Here is a 15707-nt window from a genome sequence, read left to right as displayed (position 1 = left end):
TTTAAGAGACAACCCCGCCCCTTAGCGCCCCGCCCCCCGCCCCCGCGGGGCTCGCGGGGCTCGGGTGGAGGTGGGAGCTGAAAGTCGCGGACTGGAGAGACTGGGCTGACGGGCTGGACGGGCGGACGCGACCTGGGGTGGGATGACTCATGCGTGTAGCCCCGGATGTGGCCGAGACAGCCCTGCGGTCCTCCAGGTGTGCTCGACCTCACGTCTGCAACCCGGCAGGGGCTGGAGTCTCCAATCCCACCACTGTGAGAAAACCGAGGTCCCGCCGTCCCCGTCCAGGGGGCCAGTTCCCTCCCCGTGGCTCCCGTGGGGAATTCCCGAGGGGGCGGGTGCTGAGCCACCGCATTCCAGGGATGCCTTCCGGCCGGGGTGGCCCAAGCGAACTCCCCTAAGGGAACGCCAGCCCCCACCCCAAGCTAGCTGGACGAGTCTGGCCAAGTCTCTGGAGCCCGAGAACCCCGCCCCCCAAGGCCGCCTGGGGCCCTATCTGCCATTGCACTCCCCCAAGTGTCGCCTCCTGCGTGCGTGACTCGAGCCTGAAGACTCCCAACTCCTCCCAGCATCCCAGGAGCGGCAGCGCCCTACACACTCTGCCGGTCCCAGAGGTGGCGCCCAATAAATGATCCACGAAGAGATGAGCAAAGCACAGAGGCTTTAATGGCAGTGGAGAGGGGAAGGGATGGGGGAGGGGCAGGGCCCCCAAGGTCTGGGATCAAAGCGTATGGAGGTCATAACTACGCCGGCTCAGCTTCTCCGGATCGTCTGACGCCATTAGGGAGAAGTCGCGGAAGATGTCAAAATATGTCTCATCTCCTGAGGGGGAGGGAGGAAATGCTGGGAGGCCCACAGCTGGGTCCTAGCACTGAAGTGCTAGCTGAGGCCGGCCAGATAGGGGCTAGAACTTGGAGCGTGGGTGGAGAGAACTAGTGCTGCCTGAGCATAGCAGAGGCGCCTATTCTTTGCTTTTTTATTCAGAGCTGCTAGCACAACGGATGCGCCCAATACATGTTCGCTGAATTAAAGCAGTTGGGCTTGAGGGAGACAGGTCACCAAAGCCAGAAGCCCAGAATTCCGGTATTGGGTTTCCAGGGATGGGATAGGTAAATTTACCTGTCTGGCCCTGGGCAGCTTCGGCCTCCCTCATCTTTGCCAATCGTAGCCTGAAGGAGAAGGAATTAAGGATCAATAACGTTCTCCTCACCCTTCCTCAGCTCCATCCTTCAAGCTGGGTTGTGTTTCATTCATTTTTCCCAGTGTCCAGTGCTTAAAAGATGCCGGTCAGCAATGGTGGTGCCTGAATGATGGCTCTCAGGATGAACTCCCATCCTCTTACCCTGTCTGCCCACCTTCCTACTACACACCCCAATCCACACATCCTTTGTCTGGCCCAATCCCTCCATAATCCATTAGGCAAGCTCCCTTGTTGGCATTAGCCCCACCCTTCAGGCAATCTCACAGGGTGACGATGTCAGCATTGGCTGTTTCCATGGCAATGGTCAGAGGGTCCCTTCCTTCAGAATCCCGAGCCCCCAGATCAGCTCCTCGTTTCAAGAATAAGCAAGCGAGCCTGGAGAGGACAGTAGGTTCAGCTCCGCCATCTCACCCCTAGGGCCTTCATCCTGTCCAGAGCCTTCCCCCTCATGGCCATCATCTCCTGCTGCCCTACCCGGTGTGGCCAAGAATGGTTGCATGGTGAAGTGGGCCTCTGCCAGCACTGTCTGCTTGGTTCACATTTGCCCCATTCTGGAGGAGAAACTCACAGGCCAGAAGAGAATTCTGCATCCAGAAGTAAAAAAGGAGGATTGAGAGTGGCATCTTTAGAGGTGATTTCAAGATGTTTTAGGTGGGGTATGGCAAATAAGGGTCGGGAGGGTACAGCCAAGTGTCAGGCTTGGCTCTAACTCTTTCACATTTTCATATATTAAAGCCATAGTACAACCTTATGAGATATGCGATCCCGATTTTATAGATGAGGAGATGGAGGCACAGACAGATTAACAACTTGTTCAAAGTCTTACTGTTAAGCAGTAAGACCCTGGATTCAAACTCAGGTTTTAAATCACACTCTCTTAGCAATGAGTCTCAATTACTTATCTCTCCCTATGGGGTGGGGACCCTAGGGAAACACTGGGGGAGTGGGGAAGAGGAAAGAGCTGAACCCCAAGTCTGAAGTAGAAGTCAGAGAAAAGGAGCCTTAGGGTGGGATGGGGAGGTCAGCATGATTCTTACAGCAGCTGTGGCTTGGATCAGCGGTGTGGCATTTTCCTGACCTCCATTGACCCAGTTGACATCGGCTCCATGGGCAAGGGCATCAGCCATGGTGGGAAGAGATGGAGGATGCCCAGCAGCTCGAAACAACAGGGCCCCGGGGTGTAGGTGGCCCAGGTCACCAGAGGGGGGCTCTGTTAGGGGGATTTAGTTCTGTTAGGGATAATCAGTGCTGAGTCTGGGAAGAAAACCCTTAGCCTGGTCTCCTGATGCTGCACTAGGATAGGTCACTTCTAAATTATGGGGAGGTCTTCATGACTCAGGACTATGGTGAGATGGAGTGACATGGGTGTGAGTACATATAAGTGTGAGGATGCATGTGTCTGGGGCCCTGGGGTATGGGACACAGCATCATTCACCTCATCCTGTCTAACCACCCTGACTATCCAGACAGGCTGGATGTCACAGGTGAGTTGATTCTCCCTGACAGTCTCAGCTCTCACCTTCCTCTGCTCCAGCCAAGCTCACAACCTCCTTCCAGGCCTTTGGAGATCTCAAGTTTATTCCCACTCTTGACTTTTCTTATGCTCTGGATACCCCTAATGTAGTCCTCCCTGCTCACTCCCCACCCCACACTTCTTCCTGTACTTAGCACCATGCCCCATTCTAACTTTCTGAGAGAAAGAGATACTGGCAGAGATTTAGGCAACATTCTTTCTCTATCCCTAATAAGGGGGATTAAACCGGGGTGGGGTGGGGGTGGGGGGTGGAGGGCTCTACCACTGAGCTACATCCTTAGGCCTTTTTATTTTAAGACAGTCTTGCTAAACTGCTGAGGCTGGCCTTGAACTTGGGATTCTTCTGTCTCAGCCTCCAGAGTCATTGTTGCTGGAATTACAGGTGTGTGCCACCACTCCTGGCCCTCCAAGTCTCAAGGGGAGGGCCTGGGCCTCATTCTGTGTCTCCGTTTAGGGCCTGGCACTGTGCTGAGCACACAACAGATCTTAACGAATGCCCAACCAATGTTCTACCTGGCTTGGATCTGAAGCTCCCTGGCCGGGGCTTGATGGAAGGCTTTGGGGGCAAAGGAGGCTGCCCCCTTGGAGGTCCTCTGCCACCTCTTCGGCCTCGAATCTCTGGAAGCTTGGTCAAGAACTTCTTCTCCACGTATTTGGCATGAATCCAGGCTTCCTTCTCCTGCCTGGAGGAGAGGGGTGAGAGAAGAGTCTGCTCCCTTTCTATCTCAGGTCCCTCCCTCCTGCTTCCCCCATGGAGGGGAGTCCTGGGCACCTCTACCCCAACCTCACCGGGAGCAGGTAGGCCCTGGCTTCTTCACTGCCATGGCCTCCACACGGGCCTCATAGATCTGGTTGATGACAACATTTCCCAGTTCACACATAAGCTTCAGAAGGCCAGACAGAGGCAGAGAGAGACAGGTAGGGTTATAGGGTGAGTATCTGGTTCATTCTCCTCACCTGCCCTCTTTGCAATATCCCAAGTTACCTTTACTAGTTCTGGCTCCCATGAGTCTAGGGTCAGGGACCGGACTTTGGAGAAATGAACACCAAGGCTCCTGAAGGGCCAGAAAGGGAATCATGTCCACTGTGGGCAGTGGCCTGAAACTTCTGCTGCTGCTCCAGTAAACACTCAAAGGCAAGGCCTGCATGGGAGGCCATGCAGAGGAGTTGGGCTGGGAGGCAAGCCAGCTGGGCCATGTATCCTGGCAGGATCCTGCCTGTTCACCAATCCTTCCTTCTTTCCTATGTTTCATTTTAAGACCCGCATCCTCTCCAGCCACCTCACTTCTCTGATGGTACCTTGGCCTGGACAAAACTTTCCATACCATCCCGCTTCCCTCTCATTGTACCAGAATGATTGGGGGTGAGGGCCTTATAGACTTGCTAAGGCCTCACAATTTCTCTTTCTGGTCTTCGTGGGTCTTCTCCACCCTCAGTAGCGCCGACCCACGTTTCCTCCAACCAAGCTAGTAAATTCCTCTGTGTTTTCCCCAAACTTGGGCAGAACAGGACACCAATGAGGCTAAGCCCATCTGGGTGCACCTGGTATGCACCACTGCCAGAAGAAATGGGTCTCATGCTTGGGGCCTTGGGAATGACCTGTGGATGCCAGAGCACTGAATGCAAAGGGTGACGCCAAGGTTGATGCTCGCCCACTCTGGGGCTGGTTCCCGACAGTCGCAGCACTGAGCGTTGCCATCTACACTCTGTACTTGGGCTGCCACGTGCCCAACTCCCCCAGGCTCCCTTCCTCTGGCCATTCCACCACAGCCCAGTGTGGCAGCAGAGCCCAAAGCCAGGTGTCCTGAACCCTGGGGGAGACAGGAAAAGAAAGGATGACCAAGGGGCTTAGGATAAGGGGTGGCCCATTTCCTAGGGCAGCTAAGCCCTACACGCCCACATTGAGGTACCTGGCCTGGCCCACATGGGCTGTCATCAAGGCGAGCCTGGCTGAAAGCAGAGGCGATGCTGCTCTGTACAGCACTGACCCACAGCTGCAGGAGGCGTTCAGAATCAGCCTGGAGGAGGCAGGACCTGGGTGGAGGTAGCGAGGGGGTGAGGGTGATTGAGGAAGGATCTGAGGCCAGGGGAGCCATATGGCAGGACACATTCAGCTAGTATTCAACTGGTTCCAGTTGTATTGAAATATATGTGGCCCCTGACTTATTATGATGGCTTAATTTTGTCTTCTTTGGTACTGGGGATTGAACCCAGGAGTGCTTTACCACTGAGCTACATCCTCAGTCCTTTTTTATTTTTTGAGTCAGGGTCTTGCTGAGTGGCTGAAGCAACTTATAATTAACTTGAGGGGCTGGGGCTGGGGCTCAGTGGTAGAGTGCTTGCCTCAAATGTGTAGGCACTGTGTTCAATCCTCAGCACCACATAAAAATAAATAAACAAACATATTGTGTCCATCTACAACTAAAAAAAAAAAACTTGAAAAAAAAATAAATAAGATTAACTTGAGCTCTCAATCTTAGGATCCTCCTGCCTTGTTTTCTAAGTCCCTTGGTCTCTAAGACACCCCATGCCCAGCTTTGACTTAAGTTTTTTTTTTTTTTTTTAATTTACTGTTATGTGGAAGTGTACCCATACAACTATTCTGATCTACTTTCAGTAGAGTATTCAATAAATTACATGAGACATTCAACACTTTTATTTGTGTGTGTGTGTGTGTGTGTGGTGCTGGGGATTAAACCCAGGGCTTTATGCATGCAAGGCAAGCACTCTACCAACTGAGCTATAGCCCCAGCCCAATATATATATATATATATATATATATATTTTTTTTTTTAATAAAATACTGTTTTCTCCAACTGCAAGCTAATATAAGTAAGCATGTTTAAGGTAGGCTGGGCTCAGTTATGATGATCAGGAGGTATATTCAATAAATGTATTTTCAACTTTTGATTTTTTTAACTTAACAGTGGTTAACTGGGATGTAACCCCATTGTAAGTTGAGGAGCACCTGTACTTCTGTACCAACTGGTAATATCCTCCTACATATCCCTCATCACCCTGTCCCCTTCCCAATATAGTCACCAAGAAGTTAAGGCCTGTATGGGGGTTCTCTCTTGTGGTCACCCTGTCTTTCTGGTTGCTTATTGAGACTTATTAGAATAGTGCTGGCTAGGGACTATACTCACTTGCTAGTTGACACCACCTCAAAGCAGAACCGCCTTTCTGAGTCTGGGCAGAGTTTCACTGTACAAAGGCGAAGGTCATCCACCACCACTGTCACAGGGTCCTGGCAGGAGAAAATGAGTGTTGATCTCCATCAATAGGCAAGGGCTGAGTTTCCCTGGGGCCCAGGCCTCTAGGACCTACCCACCTTGTATTTCTTCTGATAAACCAGTTGGTTCCTCTGAATGGTGAACCAGCGTCTGCAGAAGGTGGAAATAGTTATAAATGTGGGCAGCCTTGGAATGAGGCTCAGGAAGGAATAGAAGAGAGGCTGTGCCCTTTGCCCCAGGAGGATTTTGCTGAGGAGAGAGAGAAATGAGCTGACCATCCCATGAAGGGATAGAGAAGGGTAGATATCTAAAGGGAGCGCCTCATAATCTTGGACAACCTAATTTTTTATATTTACAAGGACAATTTTCCAGCAGATGGCAGTAAAATTCTCTCTCTTTTTTAAAATAAGTTTATTGCTACAACCCCGCCCCCTCCCCGAATTGTAGCCAGTGTTTAAGGAGATAGCAGTGCTAGGTAGGGGAAAAGGTTAATGTTATGTATTATCCTGATTCAACTAAGGGATGCCTGGATATGTGGTAAACATTATTTTTAGGTGTGTCCATGAGGGTATTTTCAGAAGAGATTCACATTTGAATTGGTACTATTGCTACAATTTTTGACAAATGAAAGTATCCTGGGAAAGGGACTCAATTTTCTAATCTTCACAAAGGTCTCCTACAGGCTAGTGGTAGTTCTGGAAGGGGAAACAGTTTTGTCAGGGCATGCCACCATGCTGCTCTGAACCTGTAGGAGCTTCCTGTTTCCCTCAAAGTAGACACCAAGAACCTACAAAAAAGTCTTTAAGGCCCTAGAATGATTCACACCCCCATTATTTCATATTTCATTTTCCCTTACTCTGTCCAGGTCCATGGTCTTTCCACTGTTCTTCAAATATCCTACGTATCTCAAGGCCTTATTGCTGATTTTTTAAAAATTTTATTTTTTAGTTTTAGGTGGTCACAATATCTTTATTTTATTTTTATGTGGTACCGAGGATCAAACCTAGTGCCTCACGCATGCCAGGAGAGTGTCCTATCACTTGAGCCATATCCCCAGCCCTGTTAGTGCTGATTTTCTTCTGTCTATAACACTCTCCCCCCAGATATCTTTGAAGTCATGACTCAAAAGTCACCTTCTCACAAGACCTACCCTGACCCACTATTTAAAATCACAGCTAGGCACAGTGGCACACACCTGTAATCCCAGCAGCTCAGAAGGCTAAGGCAGGAGGATCACAAGTTCAAAGCCAGTCTCAGAAACTCTGCAAGGCCCTAAGCAACTTACTATCTCAAATTAAAAAATAAATAAAAGGGGAGCTGGGTATGTGACTCAGTGGTAGAATGCTTGTCTAGCACATGTGAGGCACTGGGTTCAATGCTCAGCACCTAAATAAATTAATTAAATAAAGGTATTATGTCTAACTATAACAAAAATTTTTTTAAAAAATTTAAAAAGGGCTGGGAACAAGTCAGTGGTTAAGTGCCCCTAGGTTCAATTCCAGGTTTTAAAAATAAATAAATAAATAAATAATAGCAAATCCTGGGTTGGGGATGTAGCTCAGTGATGGAACCTTAGCATGTTTGAAGCCCTGAGTTGGATACCCAGCATTGCAAAACATAGAATTATGTTAGCCAAATTATATTGTTATATTGTGTGCATGTACTAATATTTAACAACAAATCCCACCATTATGTATAACTATAATGCACCAAAAACAAAAAGAAATAAAGTAAAACCACCCCCCCTTCATCTTGCCATATACCTTATTTTATTCTTTTTTCCTATGGCACTATTACCTTCTAATATAACCAACTTAGTTACTATGTTTATGGTCTGTCTTTGCTGATTGAATGAACACTCTATGAGGTGGTGGTTGTCTGTTTTTCCTTGCTGTGCTTAGCGCACTAACACTACTCAAAAAGTACTTAATCAGGTGGGTTTGGCTGATTGGGGTGCCCTCCCCTCACCTGCTCCAGGTCTTAAATGCATTGCTGGCCCGTTTGAAGAGATGTCCTTCCATGACCAGGCCACCAGGCCCCTCCTTTAGGCTTGGCTCTGGTTCTTCCCCACCCAGTTCCTGAGGGCACAAGAGGGTCAAAAGGAAACTGAGGTGGGTAGAGGCTATAGGTCTGTCTGCTTCCTGCACAGTCCCAGCCCCTCACCTTCTGTTTTAGTAGCACGTGTCTCTGTTCCATGTCCCTCTTCTCTCGTGCTGAGTTCAAGACCAGCTGGTGCAACTGGGTATAGGAAGTCATCTCAGATATTCAAGTCTCCTTCAACCAGGCCAGGAGAGTCATCTCAGAGCCCCTACCCTCCCAACATCATCTGACTGATCCCTGAGTCCTACCTGGGCACCCAGGTCTTTGCGATACTGGGCCAGTCGGTTCAGCTCCTCATGGCCCTGCTGGAAATATGTAGCCTGGGCCTCCACCAAGCGTAGTACCTGGAGGACAAGGTGGGCAGAGGGAAGAGCTGAGGAATGACCTCTCTCTCCCTCTTTCTTCCTGTTCTTTGTCAGCAGGCTCATCTCACCACCAGTGAAACTCACAAATTCCATGATGTCAAACTTCCTCTTGTCCTCAATCACATTGATCTGAGGGCCCAAAAAAACCTCAGGTCAGTTTTGAAATCATAGTACCCCCTTCTCACTGCATACCAGGGACTCCCAACCTCGAAGTACTACCCAGGTCCTTGGTACTCTGGGGAAGACAGGCTGGGACAGGTACCTGCAGAGCATAATCCAATGCTCGTCCCCGGTACCCAGCTCGAGCATTCCTCAGAGCAGCTCCAGCCTCTTCTGCCTCTTGGACACGGCGCCGAGGGACCTCTGCATTGTGGTTAAGAGCAGCCTCTAGGCTCTCAGCCCCCCGCCAGAAATCCCGGCGAGCCTCTCGGAAACCCCGGAGACCTCTGGGGATGAGAAGATAACACATAATCACAGATATACCCACCTGCCTCCAGGAGAGAATTCCCAGGATAAGGCCCACCCACATCCTTTCAGTTAGCCTATGTACAGTTGGAAATCCAAAGGGACCCTTGGGATAAAAGAATAGAAATCAGGCCACCAGAAACCCCCAATCTCACAACTCCTTCAATCAAGGAGGTTCCTGGGGTAACAGGAAGGGCTGCTTGCTGGGAAATACAAAAAGGCCCCCTTCCCTCCAATCTCACTCCTTGACCAGGGTCTGGATTTGCTGCTGTAGTGTGTGCTGGGTGGCATCGAGAAGCTCCTGAGGGAAGCAGAAGTTGACAGATGGAGACCAGGACAATAGATGACCCTGCCCTGTCCCCTGACTCCCATCCTTAGTTTCTCCCACTTACTGCATGGGTGTCCAGCTTGTGATTCAGGCTCACAGCAAATTTGTCCAGACACTCCTGGGCAAGAAGAGGCACAGAAAGAGAGAATAAGAGAGAAATAGAACCATTCATGCATTGGAGAAGCATGGCCTTCCCAACTCTAGACCCTACCTGTTAATGGCTATCTTGTTTGGCAGCCCCAGCTCTGCTCTAGCCTGAGACCAGCAGACCTCAGGTCAGTATTCCTTTTCCACAGCTTTCCCTCATTCCATTCCCTCATTCCACCCAGTACAGCCCCCTTCAGATTCTGCACATACCACCATCATGGGTTCTGGTGGACCCAGCTGGGCCAGATCACAAATGCCAACAATGAAGGCACGGCTGGCGGCAAGGTAATGGCGCCCACTTTCCAGGAGGCCAGTTCCCAGCTTGAGGAGCTGGGGAAAAAGGAGACCTGGGAGTAGTGCCATTAGCCACCACACCAGGCAACACCCTCCACCCCTGCCCCATTTTATTTTCCCTTCCCAGGGCTACCTCCCCCTTTCTGACCTCACTGACCTTTCCTCCAGGTCAGTCCTACTCTGCCCCATTCCTTACACACACACCTGCTGTGTTCTGATTCTTGGCTTGCACTATTCTATTCTTAATTCAAAATTCATACCTGTTCCTCTCAGCCTATTGTTAAAGCCTCTGTAAGGTCTACCTTCAAAATGTCTATCTCTGTTCACTCTCCCATGTCCCTCCCTGCCTTGCCTACCTACTTAGATGAAGGAGTCCCCAGAAACACCATCATTCTATATTGTCTGTCTTGTAGGCTGAATTCTCTAATGGCTGGATTCAATTCTACAGTCTTTATTGTCAGGGACTGTCCCTTTCTATGCTCACTCAACATTCCCTTGTAAATATTAATTGGTCACCTAGGCCACAGGGTCAGGGCCAAGTAAAATGCTAGGGTGCTCTGGGGTCTATCCTATAAGTACTCTCACAATGGACAAACAAGGAGATCTGATAAACCAGGAGGCAATAGGTTGACCTGAGGAGTGGCCCTGGAAGAACCAGGTGGCTAAGCTAGAACTCCAAGTCAGCCTCCTAGCCCCTGGACCTTGTTATCTGTGCAGGGCTGCTACTTCACTGTCCCTGAGGCTCAATATGCTTGACTCTGGCCTGAGTTACCATGTCTGGGATGGAGCATAGTAGAGTCCTTCAGTTCAGTCCTGAGTGGCAGGAGACCACCAGGCAGGCTTTGTGACAAAATGCAGGGCAGCAGGAACTTGGTATTCATAAGTGTTCAGTGTACTTTTGTTAAACTGAAAAAAACATTTTCTGGGGCTTATGGAGGGTTTAGGGAAATAGAGCTTGATGTGCCAGTGGTTAGCAGGATCAGTAATTGTTAGGAAACTGACCAAGATCAAATCTTATCAGTCTGTGTCAAGGGACAAAGATGCTCACAGATCACTGTGTGGATCCAAAGGACTGGATCCTTACTTACCCCAGCCCTACTGAGTAAAGATATGAATAAAGATCTTTCTAGAGGGGCTGGGGATGTGGCTCAAGCGGTAACGCGCTCGCCTTGCATGCGTGCGGCCCGGGTTCGATCCTCAGCACCACATACAAACAAAGATGTTGTGTCCGCCAAATACTAAAAAAATAAATATTAAAATTCTCTCTCTCTCTCTCCCTCTCTCTCACTCTTTAAAAAAAAAAAAAGATCTTTCTAGAGACAAACAAGTGTATCATACAATAGAATAGTACTCAAATAAAAAGGAACTATTGATATGTGCTACAACATGGAGAAACTTCAAGGGCATTATTTTTTCCTCCACATTTTTTTATTGGTGCATTTAGTTATACATAATGATGGGGTTTATTATTACATATTAATATATGCATACAATGTAACAATTTGGCCAATATTACTGCCCAGCATATCAAAGGGATAATTATGAGTAAAAAAAGTACCAATTTTGAAAGGTCATATACTACATGATTATATTTATATAACATTCTAGTATTTGTGAGTGGGTACTGAGCAATAGGATATACCCAGTCACTTTTATTTCTTATTTCAAGACAGGGTCTTGCTAAATTGCTGATGCTGACCTTTTATGATCCTCCTGCCTTAGTTTCCCCAAGTATCTGGGACTGTAGGCATATGCCACTATACCCAGCTTATATATAACATTTTGGAAATGACAAAAGTATAGAGATGGGGAACAAATCAATGGTTTCCATGGATTGGAGAAGTGGGTGAGGAGGTATTACTATAAAGGGAAGTCTTGTAGAAGTTTCTTTGTGGTGATAGAAGTTCTATACCTTAAAGGTGGTGATAGGGCTGTGACTGTGGCTCAGTGTGTATGCCTCATACATACTTGCCTAGCATGTATGAGGCACTGGATTTGATTCCCAGAACCATATATAAATAAATCAAATTAAATAAAGTTCCATCAACAACTAATAAAAATATTTTTTAAAAGGTGGTGATAGGGCTGGGGCTGGGGCTTAGTGGTAGAGCACTCGTCTAGCACCTGTGAGGCCCTGGGTTCGATTCTCAGTACCACATAAAAATAAATAAATAAAATATATTGTCAGGGACACAATATATTTACAACTAAAAAAATTATATATATATGTATATATATTTTAAAGATGGCAATAGGGACTGGGGATATAGCTCAGTTGGTAGAGTGCTTGCCTCGAATGCACAAAGCCCTAGGGGTTCAATCCCCAGCATCAAAATAAATAAATAAATAATAAAAATAAAAATAAAGGTGGTGATAGTTATGTGAGTATATATGACAAAGTATGATAGATGTATACACAAAGACATGCAAGCAAATTAGTACACATAAAACAAAATCTGAGTAAGTTCTATAGGCTTTATTGTTAATTGTATTATAACAAGATTAATTTCCTGGTTTTGATAATGTAGTAGAGTTACACAAGATGTTAAGATTGGGGGAGGTTGTGTGATGGGTACATAGGTCTTCTCCTTGTTATTTTTCCAATTCTATAATTAACTCAAAATAAAATGTTTAATTACAAAAAACAATGAAGCCAGGTGTAATGGATTCTTGAGAATTGTTTGAGAGGCTGAGACTGGCAGACTGCAAGTTTGAGGCCAGCCTGGGCAACTCAGTGAGGCCCTATCTCACAATAAAAAAATAAAAAGGGCTGGGAATGTAGTGCAGTGGTAGAGAACCCCTGAGTTCAATCCCCAGTGCTTAAATAAGTAAATAAATAATTAATTAAATTTAAAAATTAAAAAATTAGTACAGTGGGCTGGGGTTGTAGCTTATTGGAAGAGAACTTGCCTAGCATGTGTGAGGCACTTGGTTTGATTCTCAGCACCACATACAAATAAATAAAATAAAGGTCCATCAACAACTAAAAATATATTTTAAAAATATTCTTAAAAAAATGAGTACAGTGGCAAGTGCTTATAATCCCAGATACTGGTGAAAAAAGCAAGAGGATTGCCTGAGCTCAACAGTTCAAAGCTAGTCTGAGCAATATAGCAAGACCTTGTCTCAAAAAAAAAAAAAATGTGTGTGTTTTTATAATAACATGCACATATATATATACATATATATACATACACATATATATGAAATGAATTGGTCCCCTACCAGCTTTCAGGCTTTGGGGCACTACGGATTGTGCAAATACATAGCATAAAAGCCCCTCATGGCACTTTTGTTCTAGTAGGGGAAAATACAAAGAAAGAAACAGGCAAGTGTGATGAATACATATTAAGCTGAACCACAATGATATACATTCTTTTCTGATCTCCACCCTTGAGTGTAAGCATGACTGTGACTTACTACAAATAAACAGAATATGGCAAAGGCCATGGGACAGCACTCTCATGGTGAGGTCATACTCTGTAGCGAAGGTGATAGATGACACTCCTGTGATTACCTTTCCATAAACATCAGTGCCACCTTGCTAACCCACATAAGGAAGACTCCTTCTGACCTTGAAGAACACAAGAAGCAGCAGCAAACTGCTATGTGATATGTCAATGGAGAGGGCCATATAACAGGGAATTGTGGGCAGCATCCAGAAGATGAGGGTCTCGGTTCTACAATAGCAAGGAACTGAATTCTGTCATCTTGTGAGTTCAGAAGAAAGTCCCAAGTTTCAGATAAGACTACAACCTCAGCTAAGAACTTGACTTCAGTCTAGAAGACTGACTTGACTTCAGTCTAGGAGACTCTGAGCAGAGGAGTAACAAAACCATACCCAGACTCCTGGCCCACAGAAACTATAACAATGTTTATTATTTTATACCACTAAATTTCTGATTTTTTTTTTTTTTTTTTTTTTTTTTTTTTGGTGTGTATGTATGTTGCTGGTGATGGAACCTAGGGCCTAGTGCATGTTAGGCAAGTGCTCCACCACTGAGCTACATCCACAGTTCCTGTGATAATTTGTTACATAGCAATAGAAAACTAGTAATGGTTTAGGCTTGGTTCACTTGTAATTCCAGTGATTCAGGAGGCTGAGGCAGGAGGATCACAAGTTCAAGGCCAGTCTCAGTAATTTAGTGAGACCCTGTCTAAAAGGACTGGGGATGTAGTTCAGTTGTAGAATGCCCCTGGGTTTAATCCCCAGTACTGCAAAAGAAAAAAAAAAAAAAAAAAGAAAAAGAAAAAAGAAAAAGAAAGAAAAGGAAATGCAGGGTCAATAAGAATAAGGGAGGTGTATGGGAATGGGTGTATGGGTGTGTGTGTGTGTGTATGTATGTGTGTGTGTGCTACATGCAATTTTATAAAAGTCAGGGAAGGTCTTTCCATCTGGTATTTATATGCTTTACTGGTTTGACTTCCACAGCCAATCTGGGGGCTAGAACAGTCTTGACAGTCTTATTCTCCTAAATATCCAGGGCCAGGTACAATGCAAGGGTTTAGCAGCAGAACATAAGTCTGCAAGTGAATCTTGTTTTCCAAGATCCTATGTACCAAGAGAACACAGAACCACCTCTTTTGGCTTCTGTGTAGTCCCCAAAATATATACCCTACATAGTTAGTATTTAATAACCCTAGGACTCATTCCCAGTCTCCAACTTTCTCCCTGGCCCAGCCCTCTTATCCAGGAGATTCCTGGGTCACCTCTCCATGTAAGTGTCACCTTTTCCAGACGAGTCTCCAATTCTGACACTTCAGCTTCCACCAACTCGATAGAGGCTCTGGGGAAGGAGGGATGAGGTCACAGGAACAGATCTCAGGTCCATCAGGTCTAGAAGCCTCTTCAGGGTTGGGGTTGGGGTTTTGGGGCAGTGGGGACAGACATAAAAAGCTGCTGGGTTGAGAAGGGCCACCCAGCCACCTGATCTTGCTTATTTACTTCACAGTCTAAGCTACTACAGGCCAGGCCAGAGCAGAGCAGGAAGAGAATAAAGATGGATGTGGTGACTAGAGCCGGAAGTTGCTAACCGCCCCAAAGCAGGTGTTGGGGGAGGGACAGGGGTCCCAGTGAGAGGGAGGAAGGGATATCAGTTCTGGGGGATTAGAGAGACCAGACAGTATGGGCAGGGTAGAGGTCAAACTAGGACTCTGGTTTGATATCAGAGGTACTACTTTGGCCCATCAGCTTCCTCTCGTCATTTTTTTTTTTTTTTTTTTTTTTTTTTGGTGTGTGTGTGAGGTACTAGGGATTAAACCCAGGGGTTCTCTACCTCTGAGCTATATCCCTAGCCCTTTATGAGAGAGGGTCTCACTAAGTTGCCCAGGCTGGCCTTGAACTTGAGATCCTCCTGTTTCAACCTCCCAAATAACTGGGATTACAGGCACCACACCCGGTTTTCTCCTCCCCTGAGGCCTATACCCTGAAGTTGATCTGGCCTGCGAAAAGCTGTGTGTATGCTGTCAAGTTGGGCGATTTTGGACCCTCCCCACCTTGGCCATTCCCCCCCCCCCCCAACCTACACATACTTACCGGAAGCGGGGTGAGTCTTTGAGACACTCTTCAAAATCCAGTTTGATAGTCATCTCACTTGATTGCTGTGGGGCCAGAGGGCCCCGGGGCCAGGCAGGTGGGGATATAGGCCAAGGCACTCCGTGCCCCAAGAATGGCCTCAATGAGGAAGGAGGGGGTCCTTTGCTGGGCTGTACCTGGGGGTACAATTCTGTCCCCAAAGGAAAGGGGTATTCTAGGAGGAGCTCTCACTCCACACTTCCAGGCAGCGCTGGGAGGGGCAGGGGTGGAGCCTGTGTGGAGGAGGGGGGCCTGAGATCAGAGAAGCCACAGCCCCGCCCCTAGAGACTATCTGTTGTCACCTTCCTCCTGGGGCCCCTGGTCTCTCCCTCTGCTTCTTTCTCTTTTAGTGGTTGAGTTTGGGGGGGGGGGGCGGGTGGAGGGGCTGGTGATGTAGGTTCAAATCCTGGCTTTGTCACTTAGAGATTGTGTAGATTGTGTGACCCTGTGCAAGTTCTCTGATTC

At 47.3% G+C, this 15707-nt stretch overlaps 1 protein-coding gene across 2 annotated transcripts; it reads right to left on the bottom strand.

Annotated features, from left to right (window-relative positions):
• Window positions 1–675: 675 nt before the first annotated feature.
• On the bottom strand, window positions 676–15453 carry Acap1 (ArfGAP with coiled-coil, ankyrin repeat and PH domains 1). Of its 2 annotated transcripts, XM_076870526.1 has the most exons (22): window positions 15204–15453; window positions 14397–14454; window positions 9584–9703; window positions 9291–9344; window positions 9141–9199; window positions 8696–8879; window positions 8518–8562; window positions 8317–8412; window positions 8132–8206; window positions 7937–8046; window positions 6067–6118; window positions 5882–5982; window positions 4646–4769; window positions 4335–4546; window positions 3721–3790; window positions 3525–3619; window positions 3249–3418; window positions 2239–2411; window positions 1676–1785; window positions 1466–1576; window positions 1120–1169; window positions 676–822 (listed from the first exon to the last, which is right to left on the bottom strand). In XM_076870526.1, exons 1-22 carry the CDS (start codon window positions 15254–15256, stop codon window positions 722–724), a joined length of 2223 nt encoding a protein of 740 aa, XP_076726641.1. In that variant the 5' UTR covers window positions 15257–15453; the 3' UTR covers window positions 676–721. The 2 variants fall into 2 exon arrangements, with proteins under 2 accessions (XP_076726641.1, XP_076726642.1); XM_076870527.1 differs by lacking the exon at window positions 676–822 and having other exon boundaries at window positions 1119–1169; window positions 1449–1576.
• Between the last annotated feature and the right edge of the window lie 254 nt (window positions 15454–15707).

This window comes from Callospermophilus lateralis, chromosome 11 (genome assembly GCF_048772815.1).
Source record: "Callospermophilus lateralis isolate mCalLat2 chromosome 11, mCalLat2.hap1, whole genome shotgun sequence".
Taxonomy (NCBI): domain Eukaryota; kingdom Metazoa; phylum Chordata; class Mammalia; order Rodentia; family Sciuridae; genus Callospermophilus; species Callospermophilus lateralis.
Note: the sequence above shows the minus strand (reverse complement) of the source record. Positions and strands in the feature narration are given on the sequence as shown.